Source organism: Pseudorasbora parva, chromosome 3, assembly GCF_024679245.1.
Source record: "Pseudorasbora parva isolate DD20220531a chromosome 3, ASM2467924v1, whole genome shotgun sequence".
NCBI lineage: Eukaryota > Metazoa > Chordata > Actinopteri > Cypriniformes > Gobionidae > Pseudorasbora > Pseudorasbora parva.
In genome coordinates, this window is record NC_090174.1 from 6878771 (window position 1) to 6902607 (window position 23837).

Consider the following 23837-nt stretch of genomic DNA (forward strand, 5'->3'; position numbering starts at 1 on the left):
AACGAGAGGTTTAGGGGGTGATTTTGGATTCAGCCATCAACTTGAAGGGCAAAATGTTCACTTGCTGCCTAATATATCCCACCCAACAGGTGTGGTGATGAAGAGATAATCAGTGTTATAATATTTACACATATATTATATAAACACATACTTTTATTTTAGAATCTATTAATCACTGGTTATTATTGTTAACTATAATAAACTAAAACAGAAGCTTAGTAAAACATAAAAATTATATTACCTTAACTAAAATTAAAACAGAAATTATATTAAAATAGCCCATCTCTTTGGATAAAAACTTTCACCCATTCAATTAAGTAGCTAGCCTACTTTACTTAATGTTATGTTTTTTGTGTTTTTCTCTCTCTCTAACAGACCTTTTCAAAACATCTAGCATTCATATAGATCATATTTTGTCTAAAGCCTTCACTGTAAAAAAATATTTAGAAAAAAAGTTACCTGGTTGCCTTAAAATTTTGAGTTTATTGAAATTAAAATTTTGAGTAAATACAATGAACATTTTTTTGAGATTCGACAACCTTTATTAAAATATTATTAAAGATTTTGTAAACATATTGGGTAATTGCGTGTGTTTTATTTCTGATGACGCAGTGAAACATGCCAAATTGTGCTATTTTCATGATTTATCCAATTTTTTATGTGGTTCAGATACAAAAATATTTCGAGTTTCTATTTATTAAACAAATTTCCTTCAATGTATCAACTCAAATTTTTAATTTCAATAAACTCAAAATTTTAAGGCAACCAGGTTACTTACTTTTTTAAGTTAAACCAACAAAAACCAACATTTTTTTTTTTTACAGTGTTCGTAAATACTCACATATTCTCAAAGTCACCATCATGACTCAAATAGCTTTGAATGGATAGGCTACATCTCTTCTAAGACTTTAACTGGTTTTAGTCTTGGATTGCACACACTTTTATTCACATTATGTGTCGGTTTGTTTGATATCTACTACATCTCAACGTGTTCGGCCGACTGACCGTGTTTGCTTTTTCATCTTCCCGCCTCCCGTTGGCTATGAACGGGCGGGGCGTCATTGCGTCATTACGCCACTCGTGTCACTACTGAAGTGGGTGCTTGAACGCACCAGGTTAAATCCTTAACCAACGCAGGCGTCAAGCTAAGTGGACTGAAGAGAAATCATCTTTGATAGCGTTTCGCAGCCAGAAAATAAAGCAGGTGAGCACGCGATCGCCGGGTTAAGAGCTCTGGTCAGTCGGTGTCGTGGATCTCGAGGAGATCGCATTTTTTCCATCGGAAGTTGCTAAGTCAGAATTTCCCATCTAATACAGGTTGCTTCTCCTCGGCCCTCACACCGCTCGCTAACCTTACCCGTGTTTGTCATCAGCTGTTTTTTTGCCAACAGAGGCTGCGGTTAAAACGCGTTTGGCCGTGGATGTGCTCTGAATAGCTCTGCGGTGTTATTGAACGCGGTTCTCTATTTTGGTTCGGTTAGTCAAGATGTGACATTGCGGAAAGTCGTCATAAGGTCTAGTGAACTTTCTCCATGTTCATTGCGCACTGGAACTTGCGTGTACTTGAAGGGGGAAAGTCAAATGACGCCCAAATATATCATTTAAATCATTTAGTGTTACGTCGGTTTGTAAACTTGTTTTCTGAGGGTTGTTTTGAACTTGTTTTGTTATGATCTTTGAAAACTTACTCATTAAAACTACTCCTTTGGCCGTTAAGGTGTAAACCTTTACGTATTCGTCATCTACCCAATATAGTTTATTTTCAGGTTTTGTAAATGATATGCTGTTCTTCATGTTGTGTTGTTGTTTTGGTTGATATCCTAAACCAGATTTGGTAACTTTTCAAGCTCTGGCGTAAATCGGCTCAGATTTTGAAGCTCCAGATGTGGCGCCTGGATGTTTACACGCTGCGCTAGATTTTATGCCAATGAAATATTGTATTTGATGGAGTTTTGTAAACTGTGCGCTGCAGCATGTCAACATGTACAAGATTGAATTTTGTTAATGGCCTTTCAAGTTTTGGAACTGCTTCTCTTGTTTTTTCAGTGTTTAACCGGGAGCTTGTTTTCATAAAGTGTCAAGACTCATGCTCATTTGAAGTCGTTCATCTGTTAAACGTTTCTAGGCTTTATTGAAGTTTGTTGTTGTTGTTGTTGTTTTTGTTTTTTGTTTTTTTTTTACTATTTGACTTTGGAAAAAAATACAGTTGTGCAAAACACTTGTGCTGCTGTTGAGGTGGGATAGGGGATGTATGGTTAGGTTTAAAGTCCCCTTGAAACCAAAATCGAAGTTTTTTAGTATAAATACATTAGCCTTACTGTCATAAGCTAGTGTGCTCCAACACACTGACACAATTCGTTATTAAAAGATATAAGCATTTAAGCATTCAGCTTCTCATCAGATTTTCTGTCCAATCCAATGCTCTCAAGAGTCTGAAGCTCCGCCCACTATATTGCAAACAGAAGCTGAAGCTCTTACTGAAATCAGTCACTTGTTCACACATTTACTTTTTAAATAGTTTTTTATGGTGCATAGTGAATTATGTTGTGAATAGGGAACAATTCAGAAAATGTAAAAGGGGTGGTTGCATGGGATTTCACTATTTTAACTTTAGTTAGTGTGTAATGTTGCTGCTTGAGCGTAAACAGTATCTGCAAAGAAACAGCGCTGAAAGTTCAATCCAAACGGAGATATTGTCTTTTAAAGTTATGGCAGTTTATTGCCTACAAAAACGGCCGGTTTGGACTACAACGAGCATCTTCCCGGGTTGGTGACATCATAAACCCTTGCTATTCACCGCAGATGTGACTTCTGCCCGTAATGGTAAGGGGCGTGGCGTTTCCACCCCATAAACACAACACACACACACACACACACACACACACAAAGCTCCGGTCCAGATACACAATATCACAGAGTGGCTCATATGCATCGATGTAGTCCACGAAACGAATCAGACCTGTTTGAATTCTACACAGAATGCTTTATTTTTAATAGCCTTGTTGCCAGCCGAACTCAGCCCTGCCAATAACATTTGAGCTCGACATTTAGTTCAATGTTGTTTAAATTTAGCTCAATTACAGTGTCAATGTTGCAAAGTTCATCAATTATGAAACGAATTGAATTCAGCTATAAGCAGCTCTACAGAAGGACAATGTGTCATTGTTCTGCTCAATTCAATGTTGAATCAGTTCAGTTCGTAACCGTGTTGATGTTGCAAAGTTGTCATTATCTCATTTCAGTTCAATTTATGTTCTCATCCTGAACACTGTAACGACAATGCAGTTTAGTTTATAATATCAGTGAATATTAATTGTATTTTAAACCCCAGTGTTAAAGTGTCTGACTTGGGGTAAGGGAAATGTAAGTTAAAGGAAAGTATTATATCTGCTCACCAAAATTTCATGCCACATACTGATCTACAGTCCTGTATTGAGGATATTTTTCTGAATTACTGTCTTGTTGTATTGCTGAAATGTACAGTAGTGGTTTAGACCTCTTTTGTAAATAAAGTGATACAACATTTGCATTGGTTTGAATGGAAACCTTTTTTGGGTTTCATTTGTGCTGTTTTTCTTGCACTCATCTGCCTTGTTTATGGCCAACAGTGGAGCAAAAAACAAAATGGTGGTGAATACAAAAACACAAACGGCTCATTGGATTTGATCCACACTAGATCCCAGAAAACATTTTTTCAGGTCCACAATCCATCTTTTACCAGCAAGAGTCTAATAATCATTCAGGAGGACGTTTGCCAGTAAATGGATTAGATGGATTATTTAGGATTAAATGTATGTGAATGTTACATTTGGTGAGATCTGTAAAAAAAAAAAAAAAATCTGGTCCCTGTTATGGATCAAATCCAATTACTTTACACATTCCAATTACTCTAATCCATTCTTTGCCCCTCTGATGGTGATAAATGACGGGTGAATGGAAAGCCATGCGACTAAAACAAGAACTAAAGTGAAACTTTGGCTTTGAAAGCTGGCAGTGATACCTGGAATCACTTTGATAATGAAAGTATATTTAAGTGCAACGCCATCATTATAATGAGAACCCTATTGTAATAGGAAGTTGTAAATTCTTTGTGCTTTGGTTGTCCGTACTTCAGCATTGTTGATAAGAGCGCATCCACAATGGGCACGTGGTTGTGAAAGCTGCCTGTTATGGTGTGGGGTAGGGCTAGTCTCTGTTGTAGCATTGCACATTTCGGCACTCCCTTCCTTTTGGCGTCCCCATTACTCCTGCAATTATCCCTTTCTCACAACAGTTATACATTCTTTCAGAGTTATACATTCAACTAGAAAGGTCAAGTAGTAATTAGGGCTATCACGATTAACGCTATAAAAAAGAAAAAACCCTTTTCACTGCACAACATTTCCATTTTTTTTCTATATATAAACATGTTATATGGACGGCTATGACTGCCAAGCTCGCATCTCGTGTTTTTTGCAGTATCTCACACGAGTGGCAAGTTTTTGAGACGCCATTTTAAAAAGGGGTGGTTCCGTGTTTTTTTTCTAGGCTTGGTTGTGTTTATGGGGCACAGTCTTAATACTTTTTTTTTTTTAACGCCATATTTTTCTTATATTTGACCTTTATTCTACACCACTGTCTCCACTGTCCTTTGAACGGCTCGTTTGCTTCCTGCTTCTATGAAGCCCATCCTTCCGAAAAACGTAATGGTCTTAGATTGGTTAGATCATAGACATAATATCCGTAGACGCGCCATAGACTTACGCTGCCTATTGGAGCGGACGTATCAGCGCGGCGCCATCTTGGATGGGTCCCCAATGCGCCGCCCCCCGCATTTATTTCTACTGGGGAAGATGTATTCTCAACAACAATGATCATAACTCCCCGAGTTTTTACCAGATTTTCACACGGTTTGGTTTGTTACAAACTGCAGAGACTTAGTTATGATACAAGACGCTGTCACACATTGACAAATTCTGCTTTCATGTAGAAAGACTTTGTATTACGAGCTTTAACTAAGACATATGGTAGACTATGACATATTAATAAATGTATGAATGAATGAATTTTATATTTTAATAAAGAAACCAGTTTGATTGTTAATTTGAATTTATTTCTCTCACACACTCACACAGGCATATTGATAAATGTATACATTTATGAAATTTATATTTTAATAAAGAAACAAGTTTGATTTTTCACTTAGATTTATTTCTCTCTCACACACACACACTCACTCACTCGCACACACGCACGTACGCACGCACGCTCACACACACACACACACACACACACACACACACACAAACACACACACACACACACACTCACCTTCTGTAACACATACAAGCTCCCATATATACTGTACCAGCTCAGAATTATTATTTTTGTAAAGGCCTAAAGTAAACGTTATAATTCCAGGTCATTCCAGCATCTTACATTACCCTGTCAGGCTTGCAACTGGGACTGGGAAGCTAAAATCCTTTAAAAAGAACTGTTTTGCACAGCTTCTTGCGTATGCTTGCACTCTGTAACTCCAGGGTAGTTAATTTTGCGATGTGTTGCAGCCTTACTTTGTGAAATGGGCCTACAGACACCACAAATGACACAAGCATGAAATGATAATGATGTATAAATTGTAAAATAACCTAAATTATTGTTCAATCTTACTTGTGAAATGTAATCCCATGCGATCTGGTATCAATATTGCGTTATTGCAACCATAAGCTGCATAAAATACAGGCATAATTGCTCGCTCTCCATTGACTCTGAATGCTAGCGTTGAGTGGAGAGACCCAACCAATATGGCGGCGACGCTGGATCACGCTCCAGCACATCATGGGGCGTCTACGTATATGATGTCTATGGGTTAGATGGCCAAATGTGGTTTCCTGTATTTTTATTGGCTGAAGTGCCAAGCACAGGTTGTCCGGAAACGCCACGCCCCTCACCATTACAGGCAGAAGTCACATCTACGGTGACTAGGAAGGCTTTATGATGTCACCAACCCGGGAAGAAGCTTGTTGTAGTCCAAACAGGCCGTTTTTATGGGCAATTAACTGCCGTAACTTTAAAAGACAATATCTCCGTTTGCATTGAACTTTCAGCGCTGTTTCTTTGCAGATTCTGTTCATGCTCAAGCAGCAACATTACACACTAACTAAAGTTAAAAAAGTGAAATCAAATCTCCGATCACAGTAAATGCTGCTTCACACGAGCTGTTTTCATTTACATTTATCATTTACAATTGTTATTTAAATGTTTATCACTCCTGAAACTTTGCAGTTTATACATGGCCATTGCAGCATGAAAAACAAACATGTTTAAATTGGGAATATTGTATTCAGAGGGTGAGCAAAGAACCTCCGTCACTCACTTTATTTTCTGTACAAGCTCAAAAACGGAAGCCTGCTGTTACATATTGCTTATGTGTGCAGTGTGAAATAGACTTTACCAATGAAACCATGTGTTGCATGAACACACTGTTACTGAAATGGCAAAAAGCAAGACATACTCCTGCACTAAACAGGCTGACGTGTTTCTCTTTTCATTCTTTCCAGAGACATCGCTGCACACCTTTCTCCCTCACTTATTTTTTATTTCTTTTTTTTCCTACACTGGTGCTCCAACCTCAACAGTCAATGTTTGTTGGAGAGGAAAAGTGCAAGTATAGACAGACAGCAGTTTCAGAGGAACAATGAGCACATCAAAACCCAGTGGACTCAAAGCGCCCAGCAAGATTGGTAGACCAGGCAATGCTGGGGTCACAAAGACAACTACTTCTGCTGGTAAGGGCTTTTTATCATGTGTAATAATATTATCGTAAACTTTCTAATGTAGTCTATTAGTGAATGGGTATGTTAGGAATGGGATATTCTGCAATGTAATAGGGCTGGAACAATAAATCACGATTCGTGGATCATTTCTGAGATATATAGCCTGACAAGCCAGTCCCACATCAAGATGTTTGGTCTGGAAACTCACCATTGATGGCTCAATCCGAGGGGCGGGATAAACGGTTGTCTTTCAAACTCCCTCGGTAGAATAGCACTACAACCAACCAGAGCAATGAAGGTGAAGCAGAGCTCGTTGACAGATTAAACTTTCGCCGTATCCGGTCTGCAAAACTTCGAACACATCTTCCCTTCTTAAGAATGACTTCAGTGCCGCTCTTTGTTCTTTTCTCAGAGGAAAGCTTAACTCCAAGTCTTCCTGAGTCGCGGCCAAAGCTGATTCGAAAGGCCGCTGTTCGCCAGTTTCTGTGTTTACTAGAAGCACGCAAGCGCAACTTTGCCGTCATTATGTTAAGCCCTGCCTACCGACTCTATACACCATGTGATTGGCCCGACCAGAGTTTACAGCTCAGAAGGGTATTGACAGTTGCTAGACGACACTCGCGGCAAATTAGATTTGCTGCCGCTAGGGTGCGTCTAGATTTCTAAGCTATGAGATATACTGAATGTATCGCAAATCGCGATTCTCTCTGGAATCGATTCTGAGCTTATTTTTTAACAGTAGATGACACTCTAGGCTAGTTTTTAACCTTACGCTCAAATGCTCATGAAGAAAAACGCTTGAACGTTCAGCTGAGTCTGAGAATGTACTTGCACCTCAAAATGCTTTTAGGACTAGATTAATGTAAACGGCCCTATGCAAACACTCTTGAAATTCACTTCAACCTTTTTGAACTTTATGATTGATTATTTTATAGACGATTCAAGTGGTCTGTGTGTAAGGAATTGGAAGCAAGCAGAGTATGGCTGTTTCTAAGCTCTAAATCGATCTCAAGAGAGAATCGCGATGTATTTGGTAAATCTCAGAATCAATACAAAAATCATTTCTCGATTCCCGATGCATAGATTTATTGTCCCAGCTCTACTGTGTAGGAATTACAATTGGAAAAAGAAAGTGAAACCATAAGCGTTATGTTGTATTGTAAATTTAATGTAACACATTACACAATTTAGTTGAATGTTAAAGTCAACATTTAGTTCATTTAAGTGAAGTCTTTCGGCTGTCAAAGAAAATGAAGGGTTATTAAATTAATGTTTAATGGGCTTTTTGAGTAAACATGAGGGCCGTTAAATCTGTTTAAATGTTTTATTCTTTCCATCATTTAAATTATGCATTCCAGTTGACTGGTTTAATTAATGATTGCAATTAGTGAATTAAATAAATTGACAGTTGAATGAATTTGAATGAGTAGTTTGGAGTGAATTTGGACATAATACTCTTGTCACATACCGTTTTTCACCTACTATAGAGTAGGCAACTATGTGATTTCAGATGCATATATATAATGTGACGATTCAGTGTTATTTATCAAATGAATACCAATTTGATCAAATCACTCACACAGTCTACATACTGATACTGCATGCTGTAGAAGTAGTAAGTGCAGTAAAGCCTATCTATTTTCTTCCTTTGGAACAGGTGCTTCTAAACCAACTCAAAGTGACAAATCCTCAGCCGAAGCCCAAGATGCTGGCGAGCAGTTCAAGGTCGGGGATCGTGTCTGGGTCAATGGCAACAAGCCGGGCGTCGTTCAGTTTTTAGGAGAGACCCAGTTTGCTCCGGGCCAATGGGCCGGCATTGTGCTTGATGAGCCAATTGGGAAAAATGATGGATCGGTGTCTGGTGTGCGTTATTTTCAGTGTGAAGCATTAAAGGGTATTTTCACACGTCCCTCCAAGCTTTCAAGCACTGAAGGGGAGGCGGATGAGACGACGACGGCCCCTCCGTCTCGTGCTGCGTCACCGACCCCATCTAATGCATCAGTATCGGCTTCCACCAAGAAACCAGCCACGCCCACTAAAACAGCTGCGCCTGCCTCAGATCTGGTGCGGTCGAAAAGTGAATCGGTGTCCAATCTGTCAGAGTCCGGTTCAGTGAAGAAAGGCGATCGGGAGCTGAAGATTAATGATCGAGTGCTGGTGAGTGTGTTGTGATTTACATTATTGTGTGTCCAGTTAGGATAATTCAAGGTTCTCAAGAGGGTCAGTCAAAACATCATCGGGTTCTCCATAATGGTGAGTGTAAATTGTTGTGTATTACACTTTTAAACTACCCTTAGTTAATGTAAACGGAAGCTCAAGCATGTTCACTTGTCGTGTGAGAACCAATGAGGTTCATTCTCATTTTACGCATCACGTTTGAGCTTCTGCAAGAACCAATGAGGTTCATTCTCGTGTTACGCAGCACGTTTGAGCTATTTACATTAACAAATGGTAGTTTTCAGAGCTTGTCATGTCCTGCAGTGCACTATTCTCCTTTTAAAACAATTTTAAACAGCATTTCAGAAACAAGTTCTTTTGTACTTTTTATTAATGCAACTTTTAAAATTTATTTGAAAGACTCACTTGTCACACCGCAGGACCATTCGAAATGAACTAGTAAAAAAGTGACAAAAGTGTGGGTAACGATTTCTTTGCCTACGTTTGTAATGCATTATAAAGGTATTTTTAAGTAGTTATGATGCATGCATAGTGTTTTATTTTGTATAATAACTGTAACAACTTGCCTATTTGTGGTTATACGAGTATGATGATTTATAACTCAGGATGAGCACCATGTTAGAATCACTTAAAGGAATAGTCCACACAAAAATGAAAATTCTGTCATTATTTACTCACCTTCATGTCGTTCCAAACCCATAAGACTTTCGTTCATCTTTGGAACACAAAGATATTTTTGATAAAATCTGAGAGCTTGCTGTCCCTTCCTTGACAGCTATGCAACTACATTAACGCTTCAAAAAATACGAAGAGATTGAATCCATATGAATTGAGCGGTTTAGTCCAAATTTTCTGAAGAGACTCGATTGCTTTATATGATGAACAAGTGGAATTTAAGCTTTTATTCACATTTAAACATTGATAAGTATTTCGTATGCAGTGTTTAGGAATCCTATTTATCGTAATGCATGTTAAAGGGTTAGTTCACCAAAAAAAATGAAAATTAGATGTTTATCTGCTGACCCCCAGTGCATCCAACATGTAGGTGTGTCTGTTTCTTCAGTAGAACATAAATGAAGATTTTTAACTTCAACCGTTAACCTGCTCCTGACGACACATTGATTTGTTAAGAAACACAACAGTATTTGTTATTTTTTTTTTACCTCAAATCCCAACGATTCTCATCTAGTTTTCCTATCCGCTATTACTTCCGTATGATAAGGTCAAACTGGTGCGATATATATATCCGTACATCTTTAGAACACAGTTTAAAATATTTTATATTTAGTCTGAGAGATTCTGTCTCTCCATTGAAAAACATTGAAAAAGTTTACTGTCCCTTTCCAGGAGGACCAGAAAGGTAATAAAAACATCATCAAAGTAGTCCATATGTGACATATGTATGTTAGTTAGAATCTTTTGAAGCATCGAAAATATTGGTCCAAAAATATTTTCGGACCAATAACAAAGATTCGACAAAGATTCGTTAACAAAGATTCGAACGGTTATGAATCAGTATATTGATTCATGATTGACTGCTGAAATCACGTGACATTGGCGATCCGAATCCTGAATTGATTGGCTGATTCATAACCGTTCAAATCTTTGTTTGAGGATTGAAAACAAACACGGAAGAGAAGACAATGCTGGATAAAGTCGCAGTTTTTATTATTTTGGGTCATTCACACGACATCCATTTAATTTTTGGGTGAACTAACCCAAATTGTTAAACTTCAAAACTTCATTTTTTGACGGAGCGGCAACGGCTCAATGGTTCATGTAGATTGTCTACAAACCGAAAGGTTGGTGGTTCAATCCCCGGTTCCACCTGACCAATTGTCGAAGTGTCCATGAGCAAGACACCTAACCCCAGCTGCTCCCGACGAGCTGGATGGCGCCTTACATGGCTGGCATCGCCGTCGGTGTATGAATGGGTGAATGTAAGGCAAAAATGTAAAGCGCTTTGGATGGCCATAGGGTCTGTTAAAGGGTTACTTCAGCGATTAGCATATGGTTTTGTATCAGTAGAAACCCTGGAGAATATTCAAATTATTGTGCTTTCCCCCCTCATATCTCCCTGAGATAAGAGATTTATGCATTTTATTTCTGGAAAAATTCCTCCTATGATGCAAAATGACGATTTTTGCATCATAGGAGGAATGTTTGCCCAGAGGCTAAAGACTACAGCCAGCAGAGGGAGTCATTTCCGCATGTTTTGAATCCGGCATTGGGGGATGGGAGATAACACTCAGCTTGCAGGGAGAGCTCAGCTTGCAGACAGGATCATTTAAACGGAGCTATGGTGAGCAATGTAAGTCTTTTAACTTCTCAAATTCATTTCTATTAAAGTTAAGCTTGAAAAGGCATGAACTGAAACACGTCAGATTGAACTCGCGTTGTGAATGTATGCCACGAGTGTAGTCGCGATTACCTCAGCTCTCATCACTCGTGCAGTAAGTGCTCAGTGCTGTGAGACTCGCGCGGTGACTCACTCATTATATTATACAGACACGTTCAGTTTTTAATTGTAGTGTCTTCTCTAACTCAGTCACTGTAATGAAGTTGGTGGCGTTGGGAATGGCCTCACAGGGCAGCGAAGCATTCTGGGAATTGTAGTCTTTCATCCCCATGGGACAAAAATAAATTTTCTGTCTTTTCTCAGTCTAGAAGACACCAAATTCAAAAATAATTTCACATTTCTACTGCATTGATGACCCAGTTTAAATACAGATTCATCTTCCCAGCGCTGAAGTACCCCTTTAAAAGCGCTATATAAATGCAGTCCATTTACCCTTTTTTATCTTCACATATTTTAGGTTGCTGGCTCGAAAGCTGGTGTAGTGCGTTTCTTAGGTGAAACCGATTTTGCCAAGGGTGAATGGTGTGGAGTTGAGCTGGATGAGCCCTTGGGAAAGAACGATGGTGCTGTTGCTGGAACCAGGTACTGTGTCCTGTTCTTACATTAGTAACGGTAGATTGTCTAGAAAGAAGGCTAGGAGTTTTACACAGATGGATTTGTGTCATCAGATATTTCCAGTGTCAGCCCAAGTATGGCCTCTTTGCACCAGTGCACAAGGTGACCCGTATAGGCTTTCCCTCCACTACCCCAGCGAAGGCAAAGACCACTGTGAGGAAGACGGCGACCACACCGGGAGGACTGAAACGCAGCCCCAGTGCCTCCTCCATCAGCTCCATGAGCTCTGTGGCCTCTTCTGCTAGTTGCAAGCCAAGCCGTACAGGACTGGTGAGTTACAAATTCCACCTCACATGCATACCATACCTATTTTTGGTTACATATTTTGGCCCAGTTAAGCATGCTAAAGCTGTGTAATTTTTTTGGATACAAGCAGCTAGGGATGCACCGAAATTTCAGCTGCTGAAAATGCTCGACATGACATTTCTCTGGACTTGTTTATGTTTTGCAACAGCCCTTCTGTGTTTAACATGGTGTGATATAGCCATGCTGGTAAAATAATGCTACCCTGTCTGACCTGCTCCTCACATGCTCTGATAATGCTAGCTTTCTAAGACAATACTTTATTTTCGATAGTTAGTCAAATTTAATTTGTTAAATCTGATTCTGTTGCATGGAGCTGAATTGATATTGATATTTTATATATTTTTAATATAGGCCTATTTTCTGTCAAATTTTACTCTAAATAAAATAAAATGTTATTTTATTGGCTTGTATTTTTCAAATTAAGATTCAGTAAAATTATTGAAATAAATTAAAAAGTCTCATGATACGGTTATACAAAAAGTAATCAAAAATAAGAAATCAATAATAATTATTGCTTTTTTTTTTTAATGCCATTTTCGGTTTTCCGTCAAGTGAATCTGGATTTTTTGGTTTCTAACAATACTCACAAGGAATTGCAAAATCTTTTCCCAAATTGGGTTTATATATATATATTTTTTAAATCAATTGATTGAGACAGCTGACATTTCATATTTTGAAATCAGATTCTCTATAAAAAAAAAATTTGAACAATGGAAAGCAACATATATGGCTTGCTTTTCACAAAAAACAACTTGCTTTTGACATCGCCAACTACTGGCCTGGCATGCATAATATACAGTGCGACTGGGGATCGACAACGTTGTTTTGTATGTAGGTAAAAAACAGAAAGAAAAAAACTTCCCTTTGTAGTACTTCACTGTCATGTAAATGTACCGTTACAGTGAAGGTTGTCATGCCTGAACAATGGACATAAAGTCCATATCGGCAATACAGTGTCTGATGTGTTTTTAATATCCTGAATGGCTTTCTCTCTGAAGTTGACAGAGACGTCCACGAGGTATGCGAGGAAGATCTCTGGCACGACGGCGCTTCAGGAGGCCCTGAAGGAGAAACAGCAACACATTGAGCAACTCCTGGCAGAGCGTGACCTGGAGAGAGCTGAGGTTGCCAAGGCAACCAGCCATGTGGGTGAAGTGGAGCAGGAGCTTACGTTACTAAGAGAAGGCCAGGAGCAGGTTAGACCCAGGCATTTCCTCTTTTTATTAGGAATTAAGAAATCGTTGAATTATGAAAACATAATGCACACCTGAGGTGGTAACGCAGCCACAATGGTCGTCAATTACATTATGTGCTTTTATTTAAAATTATTTCTCAGGTTTTTGTCCTTAACTATTGAGTTCTGTCTCAGGTCTTCATTGCTATTTCCAAAATATAATTTTTTAATCGGTAACTCTGGCTTGAGTCTGCAAAGTTAAATAATTTGGCAAAATGTTAAAGGTCCCGTTCTTCGCGTGTTTTCGAAGCTTTGATTATGTTTACAGTGTGCAATATAACATGAGTTCATGTTTCGCGTGTAAAAAAACACAGTATTTTTCACACAATTGACTTATCTGTACAGCGCTGTTTCCTCTGTCCTAAAAACGGCCTGATGATTTCATTGTTCTATGAAGTCCCTCCTTCAGAAACACGAAACGAGTTCTGATTGGGCCAGCGCTTCCCGTGTTGTGATTGGACAGCAGCTTAGCGCACTTTGCCCGGAAAGGTCCCGCCTCTTACCATAACGGGGAGATGCAAGCGCTGAATGCGCTCTTCTCCACGGGGGAGAGCAACGAGACCACGCCCCCTATTTTGCGTGTTCTTGTGGGCGGAGGGTTAGTCAATCTCGCTTTGCATTGAACTTTGAGCTTTATAATTTTACAGGTATTATTTATGCACCAACAGCAACATTTCACACTAACTAAAGTTTGAAAGATGGAATCGCGAAGAACGGGACCTTTAAAGAACTGTAATACGGTCATTGAGAAACTATATAAATTGCTCAAAATAGATTTGTACCTTTAAATAGCAACTTCTTGGTTAAAATCAATCCTATTATAGTATTTTTCACAAATAAAGAAATTGTTAAAAAATTAATTAAAGAGGAAGTAAAGAATATAACCAGTGGCTGATTGCGTAAACAGCTTAGACTGGTCTTACAAGTTAGTCATCAAATTAATGTCTTTAAGACTGGTCACGCCTTTGAGTCAGATTTGTCTCATTTAAATCTAAAATGTAAAACTGCTAGTTAGTCAAAGGCACAGTGGATGTGTCTATGCAACTATGTCCAACAGTGCACTCTAATAAATCTGTGCAGACTGGGAATCAAAAGACCATGTAATGTGACATGAATGTAGTCCAGCATACTTAGAAATCAACCTAGAAACCTAGAATCGATTGTGAATGTCCAGTGACTGCAGAACTCTTCTCTGCATATAATTCACACGACTTGGATCCTTCACACAGATGAACCATCATGCCATATTGTGTTACGTCCCTCGTTAAGTAGATGTTAAAATGTCTAGCATATTATCAGACATAACACAATAGAGATGTGTGCGTGACAGATAGTGAAAGGGAACATGCAAATGAACGAGCGACACTTCTTCAATCTCATTTGAAAAGTATTTAATGTGAATATTATTGTAAAGTAATTTAGTGAAAAGTAATGATATAGAAAGTAAATTAACCAATGTACGAGCAGCCAGGATCAAACAGACATCAAAAGTGGGGAGAGAGAAGGAGCAAACGAATGGTGCTTAAATCAAAGAACCAAACATAACACAACTTCTCTAACTAAAGATTCAAAGCAACTAAACTAACTAACAACAAAAGATGTGGAAAAAAAACATCTTCGACGTCCGCAAACGTCATAACTAAACTTCCTAACTAAACCAAAATCAAAACATACATAACAGCACCACTCCTGAGCCTGGTGTGTCTAATACATGATTTGAGCTACGTGTGTGTGAATGTAGGTCGCGACCTGCTTACTGGCTCACAACCTCTCTTACCCCTTTCACTGCGGGAAGTGAACAGATGACAGGACACTCAGAAACTCTCATAAAGTAACCAGATTTGATTAGACTCTCGGACTGGACTCTCGAACGAGAGACCGTCGTCACCGAGCGTGCTCTCTCTCCCCAAAGTCAGAGCACACAGTCTCTTTCAACTTGCTCCATTCATAAAGAGCCTCGCGACCGCTGATTGGTGGTATCCGCCTGGCGTCAGCGGGACGTCCGTCGATTTACAAGCGATCGTCCACTCACGTTCCAGCTCTGAAACAAAGGCAGCTGATACAAATACACACTCACATATCAGGCCCAGCGTGATCTCAAGACAAAATACGTAACCATGTACGTAACACACAACATGTATACATATGTATAACAAACAAAAAAAACTACGTAGCACTGCGTACGTAACAACGGAGTACGTGTTTTATGCTGGTTTTAATGCATAATTCAGACGATTTTGTGCAGTGTATGGATTTAATTGGTTATTAGATGTTCAAGTACTGATTTAAAGTATATATTGTGTATTTTTTCTGAATGCCGATGGTGTCTTGTCTGCTATAACCAGACCAAGCTCAGTTTAAAGCTACACTGTGTGATATTTTCCCCCATCTAGCGGTGTAAAGGTATATGACCATCCAGTGAATAATAGTTTCTGTTCCTCTCAATTCTGATTTCGTTTTAACTCCTACGGTGGCCGATTTAGTACAAGATTAACATGGCAATCCCCCTCTTCACATTCGACACGGTGCCATCGAGTGTTAAAACGTGAAAGGCGAAGCTTGAATTTACGGGTATGTTCCTTTGGCTAATGTATTTTCAAGATGGAGGAGCAACATGGCGACCGGCATTCGAACCCCTCACCCATATGTATTTTCAATGGCATATTATAAACTTACGAGAATACTTTATTACTTGAAAGAAGTAAATATACATTAATGAGCACATATATTTTTGAAAGAACTAATTGTTTTTAGCTAAGAATAAACTAAAAAAGTTACACAATGTAGCTTTAAAGGTCCCGTTCTTCGCGTGTTTTCGAAGCTTTGATTATGTTTACAGTGTGCAATATAACATGAGTTTGTTTCGCGTGTAAAAAAACACAGTATTTTTCACACAATTGACTTATCTGTACAGCGCTGTTTCCTCTGTCCTAAAAACGGCCTGATGATTTCCTTGTTCTATGAAGTCCCTCCTTCAGAAACACGAAACGAGTTCTGATTGGGCCAGCGCTTCCCGTGTTGTGATTGGACAGCATCTTAGCGCACTTTGCCCGGAAAGGTCCCGCCACTTACCATAACGGGGAGATGCAAGCGCTGAATGCGCGCTCTTCTCCACGTGAGAGAGCAATGAGATCACGCCCCCTATTTTGCGTGTTCTTGTGGGCGGAGGGTTAGTCAACAAACGGTTCTAGTGACGTCATTACAGCAGGAAGTGCAGGGGTGTAGTCCAAACCGGCCGTTCGCTGTAGGCTTTGAAAGGGAACTTCTGTTAAATAAAATATCTCGCTTGGCATTGAGCTTTGAGCTTTATAATTTTACAGGTATTATTTATGCTCCAAAAGCAACATTACACACTAACTAAAGTTTGAAAGATGGAATCGCGAAGAACGGGACCTTTAAGATTGAACATTGGTCTGGGGAGTTTGCTCTGTATTTTCTACTGCACAAGAGGCGTGAGCAACGAGCATAATTCGAATAACTCTGTACGAAATTGGATAGTCCTTCAACAAATCAACTAATCAGACCACAAAAGGCGTGATAAACAGGCATCGATTCCTTTCTTCTCTATCCGACTTCCTGTTAAACCAATAGGTGGTAGTCCAGGCCTGGCAATCCAGGTGGATTAGCCAGTCTGTGATTGGTTCCCGTAAAAGTGTGACAGTAGCAGAATAGATAAATGAAAGCACAGGTTTCCAGACCGAGTTGTAGGGCAAAATCAAACCGCCAGCAGATCAGACTAGGTTTACCCAGTCTAGAAGTATTAGAAAAGTATTATAGCCTTTGGCTTTCTGTTATTAGACAAAACTGTTATAAACTAATGAAAAGGGAAGGACAGACACTTATTTGCATCTGCGCTCAGGCACTGGGTTTCTAATAAAAGTCCCACTTCCATTTGTTACATCCACATGGCACTTTCTTTTTTAGTTGTAGTGGTCAATTTATCGTCATAGACTTGTATATGATCTGACCTAAAACACATTCATTTTTACTAATAACTCATTTGTAACATCTGATTAAATAATGCAGACCGAGTAAAAATGTCTAATACATTTATTTTAGTTGCACAATAAAGTTCCATTTATTTAGTCAATCAGTCCAGTTTGTTTTTCTTACAACTTATATTGATTCAAGTTATGAAGTTTGATTAATGAAGTTGTTTTGAATTGTTTGTGTAGTATGTGTTGGAGGTTGATGCCAAAATGGACCAGCTGCGAGCGCTTGTGGAGGCTGCAGACCGAGAGAAGGTGGAACTGCTCAACCAGCTGGAGGAGGAGAAGAGGTCTAGTATTATTGAATCTACTTATGAACATCTAATCATATTAAAGACACATATTGATGATATCAATTAGAATGACTTTTATTTTTTTGTTTGTATATTGATCATCTTAAAACTAATAGACACAATTTTAATTAATAAGGAACATTAATATTGATGCCACAGGGAACCATACATATTTCTGTGCAATAAAATGCATAGAATAAGAATCTCAATCCTCCTAATATTAGCAGTTTCAAGTGGTCTTTAAAGGGATGGTTCACCTCAAAATTATCATTTACGTTCCCCTCATGTCATTTAAAACCTGTGCCTGTTTGTCTTCTGTGGGGGAAAAAAGAAGATATTTTGAAGAATGTTGACAACCAAACATTTTTGGTGAACTTTGACTTCCATTGTATGAACAAAAAAAAATGTCAGACATTTATTTCAAAATATTTTGTTTTAGGTTTTAAAGTCATACAGGTTGGTAAAGGAGTAAATTATGTATTTTAATCTTTGGGTGAACCTTCCCTTAAATGTATTTGTTTTCTAGTTAATTGATCTCCACAGAAGGCCATAAATTCACTATCTCTGGTAACTTTATAAACTAACATTTACTATAACAATACTAGAATTTATTTTAAGGTTATTACTGACATGTGGTCCCTTTGTACTTTGGTTATAGTTTTGCATGTGTGATCTGTATAATTGAACTTCATGTTTGTTTACTTAAGAGTAAGAACGTAGAATGGAAATATAAGCAGAAAATTATAAACTATTATTATCCCAAACAGGAAAGTGGAGGACCTGCAATTTCGTGTGGAGGAAGCTTGCATTACCAAAGGAGATTTGGAGGTATTTTAAGATTTTTGAGTTTTGATTTTAAAATATCACAGATGATTCTTGGCTGAATTCAGAGAACACAACCTTCAAAGCTGCAGGTTTGAGTACTGTGAGTAAGCAGATGGTATATTGTATTCATATCTGTTATTTATATATTATTCTTTTGAAAACAGAAGCCCTAGAGTGCGATACATCTTATCACAGCAATTTAGCTTTTTCAAAGTCTAATGTGGATACAGCTTACTGTAGGTTTGACACCCCCCTACCATCCTTTTCTCATAATCCTTCAGAAATTATTCAAATATGCTGATTTGGTGTTCAAGAAATATTTCTTATTGTCGTCAATGCTGAAAACGGTTGGAAAAAATATTTTTGTGAAAAACTGACCATCAAAAAAATACTTTTAATTTAGCAAGGGTGTTTTTAAATTGATCAGAAGTGACCATAAATATATAATGTTACAAAATATTTCTATTTTAAGTAAATGCTGTTCTTTTGAACTGTTTATTCATAAAAAAAATCCTGAAAAAAATGTATCAGTTTCCACAAAAGATATTAAGCATCAATTTTTAACATTGATAATTATAGGAGCCATTATTAATAATTGAGCACCAATAATTATAGTTGAAAACTGAGCAAATCATCATATTAGAATGATTTCTGAAGGATCATGTGGTGCTGAAGACTCAAGTAATGATGCTAAAAAAATCAGCTTTTTAGATTTTAAAATATATTCAAATAGAAAAAAAATTATTTAAAATTGTAAAAGTCTTTCACACTGGAACCGTTTAGTGTATTTTTTTTAATCAAATAAATGCAGCTTTTGTGACTTTCAAAAACATTACAAAATATAGTAGTAGTGTAGGTGAGAACATGCACGTCCCACAACACCATGCACAATAGCTAAGTTTTGACTGATGAACTATTCCCTGATTTTGATTTTTACATAAAGATGAGTTCAGTTTTACCATAATGAGAGAGGTTGTGATGATGAAGTGCTTTGTCCCAAGTTAACTTAGACATATATTTGCTGTTTCAAATACTATTCCAAATTCTTTAATTTGTTGGTTTTAGTCATACCAAGGTTACCTGTTAATATGAAGGTCATATTCTTACTAATGGTTCACTAAATTGATTGACCTCTAAGATATAACCAAGCACTCACCTGATCTGCAGTTTTGTCATGTGTGGTTTATTCATAACAAATGTCTTGTGGACGATACCCAACATACTAAATGAAGTGAATCGCTAATTTGTTATCAATATGGCAAAAAGAAAATGTTTTTTTATTTTATATCTGGTCTTTTCTCTTGTCCTGTTTGAGAATAAGGTACTTTTTGTATGTGTTTCCAGCCTTCATTATCATTCATTTGAGTTGTTTTCATGTCCTGACCTACTTATTCAAAAATAGCTTCTGGTCTTTTTTTTTGCTATTTAATTTTAAGAAACCTTTAGCTAATGATTTTAAGTTATAAAACATGCAAATCAGCAACCTAGACAATAAAGTCAATAAAGTCTAGTGCAGAAGCTTTCCATACTTAAACAATTTCTTTACATTGAATCTGTTCGTGAGTCCCTTCAAATCAGTGTGACAATCTGTAGAATTTGTAGGATTTATTTTTTATTGTTTATGTTGAACCCTATGGTTTCTGGCCTCTGGTCATGCAAATTTAAATATCGTCTTTTTAACCACACGTACAGTGCATTCAAAAAGTATTCATGCCCCTTCATTTTTCTCACTCAGCTCGGGTGCTTCCTATTTCTCTATCATCTTTGAGATTTACATTATATTTACGTTTATGCATTTGGCTGCTTTTTTACATTTATCACATTTTATCCGTTCTCGTTCTTGATATCGAAGCCATGGCCTTGGTGTTGCTTGTGTCATGCTCTACTATTTGAGCTACAGGAAAGCTAGATGTTTATATACTTTGATTGGTGTCCATCTGTTGCAAATTTCAATTCATTGGCCATGATTTGGAAAAAAAACTGTCTAAGGTCCAAAGCCACGAGGTCAGAGGAACTGCATGAAGAGCTCAGAGAGTGTGTGTATCTAGGATTGCTTTTCAAAACATCTATCGTATCTTGATGTGTATTCGTGTGTCTCGCATGATTTGTCTCGTGCTTCAAAAGTTCCTGTTAAAGGGACATAGTGGGCATTGATGCTCCCTGGTTTTCATGGTGCATTGTGGGACTTTTTAGGGAGTGAATGTTTCAGTGCACATTTTGCCATTGAGACTGCCCCTAAAATGGCCGACTCCCTGATCAGTGCCCTGACTACTGAACAAGAGAGCTGATGAGATGCACCCTTTTAGTGCCTGAGACAGATCAGATATTTGTTATATTTAACACATAATCCACAATAGCCCTCACCCAACAAGCAAGCTATGTGTAGAGTTTCTGTAAACTACCCCCATAATTGCAAATGGAGGACCAGGCCTCTGGTAACCATTCCAAAACCGAGATGAGATGGTTTTACAACCTAAAGGAATTTAGAGAGAGTTTAATTCACTACAAACCCTTTCAAATCATGCATATAAAATCCCTTGATGTATACATGTATCCTATTTTCTGATCTCATGATTTTTCTTTTATATTGTTTTGCGTATGTATAAATTCAAACTCATTTGAAGGAATTATTCAGAATTGGACACTAGTCAAACAAGATCACATGTATAGCATGTTGGGTATCTATGAACTGCAATTTTAATTTCCTTTATGCTCATTTACATTACATTTTGCTAACTTTGTTACATATTAGTATTGTAAGAATCTTAAAAGTTTTTTTTCTTAACACCCAATCCAATTTCATATGCAAAACACCCTACTAGAAGACAAAGGAGCGTAAAGTTCCCCTCCGAAAATACGACTCCTTAATGGCTCATTGACCTCTTGAGGGTGTGACATCCTCACGTGATCACCGATCATGAGGGGTTTCGGGGGTGAAGATGATGCTGAGCTAGAAGTCTTTTAAGGAACCCTAAGTTTGTTCCAGGCTGCGGCCTTGTCTTTCCTTTCATCAAAGCTCCTCACTGGTTCTCTCTCATCAAGACAACTTCAGCAAAGATCAGCTGGAGCTTCAACAAACTGCATCAGATTCAAATGAGTGAGACATGCAAGTATCAAACTTAGTCTCATTATTTGATACATCAAATATCCCCTACCCCTTTTTAAAGAAGGGTGTGTAAGAACTAAGAAACTGATGGTTTGCTCAAGGCTGTTGATCTGCTGAATTTGTGATAACTTCTTGCTTTCCTGTATTCTGCTTCAGCTCTGCTTCCATTGCTAAACTGTATGCATGAATGTGTATGTATGAGGAACCTCTTAGATTAGTTTAAGTGTTTAGTAAACTCGTTGTCTTACACACAGTAAAGTTTTTTTGGTTAATGCTCATATACTAGTGTTCCTAATCATGCAGTTTTTGGCTACATGCTCTGAGTAGCACTGCACAGTAAGAAAGTTTTTTCCCATATCCTGAAAATGATTGTTTCTTTGTATTACTAAGCAATTAACGGTGAGTGTTCGCTGGACAATCGGGTTAGTTGATTGTGGTATTAATACTCTACATCAAGTTAATTCTTCCAGCTGATGTAACTATTTATAATTAATCATATTTCACTTTTGGGCTATTTTGTTACATGTTAATGGTGGAGAATGCAAGCATGATTAAACAAAGGTTATGAGCTTAAACCACTGTCAACCTAAAAGTGTGCATTTGATGATTCTGGTCATAGGACGCAACATGCAATACAAATTTAGGTCTCTAGTTGCTGGCTTGAATTGGACTTGATGCATTTCAGCATATGTTGAATGATGTCAGTGGTTAATCTGATTTTAACAAAGAAACCCTAACAAAGGAATATCTGTTTAGAGGCATGTATAAACTGTACCAGAAGGAATTATTCTGCTTTGGTTGATGAAATCCCATTTGCAGAATTTTCAGTGTAATATAGAAGGTTGTTTTAAGCAATGTTCCTCTTGTAAACCTTGTAAACCTTGTAAATTATAGTTAGATATATGCCGTTTATCTAAATGTTGATTGTGTATCTACAAGCACATCTACCTGGTGATTAGGGTTGGGCATCGAGAACCGGTTCCAACTTGGAACCGTTTAAAAAATAACGATTCCATTGGAATCGTTTAGAAAATTTGTTTTCGGTTCCGATCATCGGTTTCAAACGCAAGTTTTGGTTACCATGGCCACATGATTTCCTGTGCTTGCGCGCCCGCTTGTTCTTTTAGCCATGGAAGCCCGGTAAACGGCGCTCTGAAGTGTGGATTTATTTCACTTTTAAAAAGCCTGGTCGGCACAGTGCAACTAGAGTTGTCAAAAATATCGATACTGAAATATCTGAAAAGATACTAAGCCTGCTCCGTTTCTACAGTATCGATCCCAGCTGCGCCCTCCTCTCCTCTCCTCTCTGACCGACAGCGAGTTGACACGCGGCCGCATATTCTCACTCAGCCCCCTGAACACAAAGGACGCGCGTTCTGCTGGACTTTTCCTTACGACAGCGTGTTAGTGTTAGTGTTAGTGTGTGATCGGTCTGAATTTCGCGCGGGATCGCACATAATTCTACGAATCCCTCAGATTTCAAGCTCACATCTGAAGCGCACACACACACCGTAATAAAGCCCCCTCTGACATACAAGTGCAAATATTTGCTTCTTTTTCCAGCTTATTATTGGTCAAATACAATCAACTAAATTCTCAGTGCACATTTTGAAGAGTATTAATGTAAACACAGTCATAAACAGTTCAGGAAGAAATGACGAATGAGTAACAGGAACAGTGTTCAGGATCCATTAGTGCGGCAGTTCTTAAAAGGACAGCAGTTATTTGTTATTCAAAGTCAAACTACAAAAAGACAAACGATCACACTGCTCTTGACTGATCAACGTGTGTAACTTTAATGGTTTTATATGAAACTATTGAATTTTTTGCAAAAAAACATTATCCAATGTTATTTTAAATTTAATAGACCCTTTTACTGTTTGTATACAATGATGACGTAGCAACGTATGCGCGCACACTTTGGCAACAAACTGTGGCGAGAATCAGCAGCATGTCAAGCTACGTGAGCGGATTAAGCAACACAAACCGAGAAAGTTATTTTAAAAAGTTGACTTTATCAAATGGTATTCGGCTACCAGATCCGTGTACTCTAGTGGAGTGGATAGAAGACGTTAGCAGATGGCCAGATATAACTTACAGTGGTCGGATATATACGTATTTAGTCGAGAAACCGAGCGTGTACACCCGAGACAAGCATATAAATCACTGGATGCTTA

At 38.1% G+C, this 23837-nt stretch overlaps 1 protein-coding gene across 4 annotated transcripts in view; it reads left to right on the top strand.

Moving 5' to 3' along the window:
- Positions 1 to 1046: 1046 nt before the first annotated feature.
- Positions 1047 to 23837, top strand: part of clip1a (CAP-GLY domain containing linker protein 1a) — a 57919-nt gene continuing 35128 nt past the window's right edge. For 3 of the 4 annotated variants that reach the window (XM_067437709.1, XM_067437712.1, XM_067437713.1), the window contains exons 1-8: positions 1047 to 1204; positions 6540 to 6767; positions 8413 to 8912; positions 11750 to 11874; positions 11961 to 12177; positions 13212 to 13409; positions 17623 to 17726; positions 18497 to 18557. In XM_067437709.1, the coding sequence (XP_067293810.1) occupies positions 6677 to 6767; positions 8413 to 8912; positions 11750 to 11874; positions 11961 to 12177; positions 13212 to 13409; positions 17623 to 17726; positions 18497 to 18557 (1296 nt within the window). In that variant the 5' untranslated portion in view covers positions 1047 to 1204; positions 6540 to 6676. The remainder of the gene's footprint in view (positions 1205 to 6539; positions 6768 to 8412; positions 8913 to 11749; positions 11875 to 11960; positions 12178 to 13211; positions 13410 to 17622; positions 17727 to 18496; positions 18558 to 23837) is intronic. The other variant, XM_067437711.1, reaches the window with a different exon arrangement.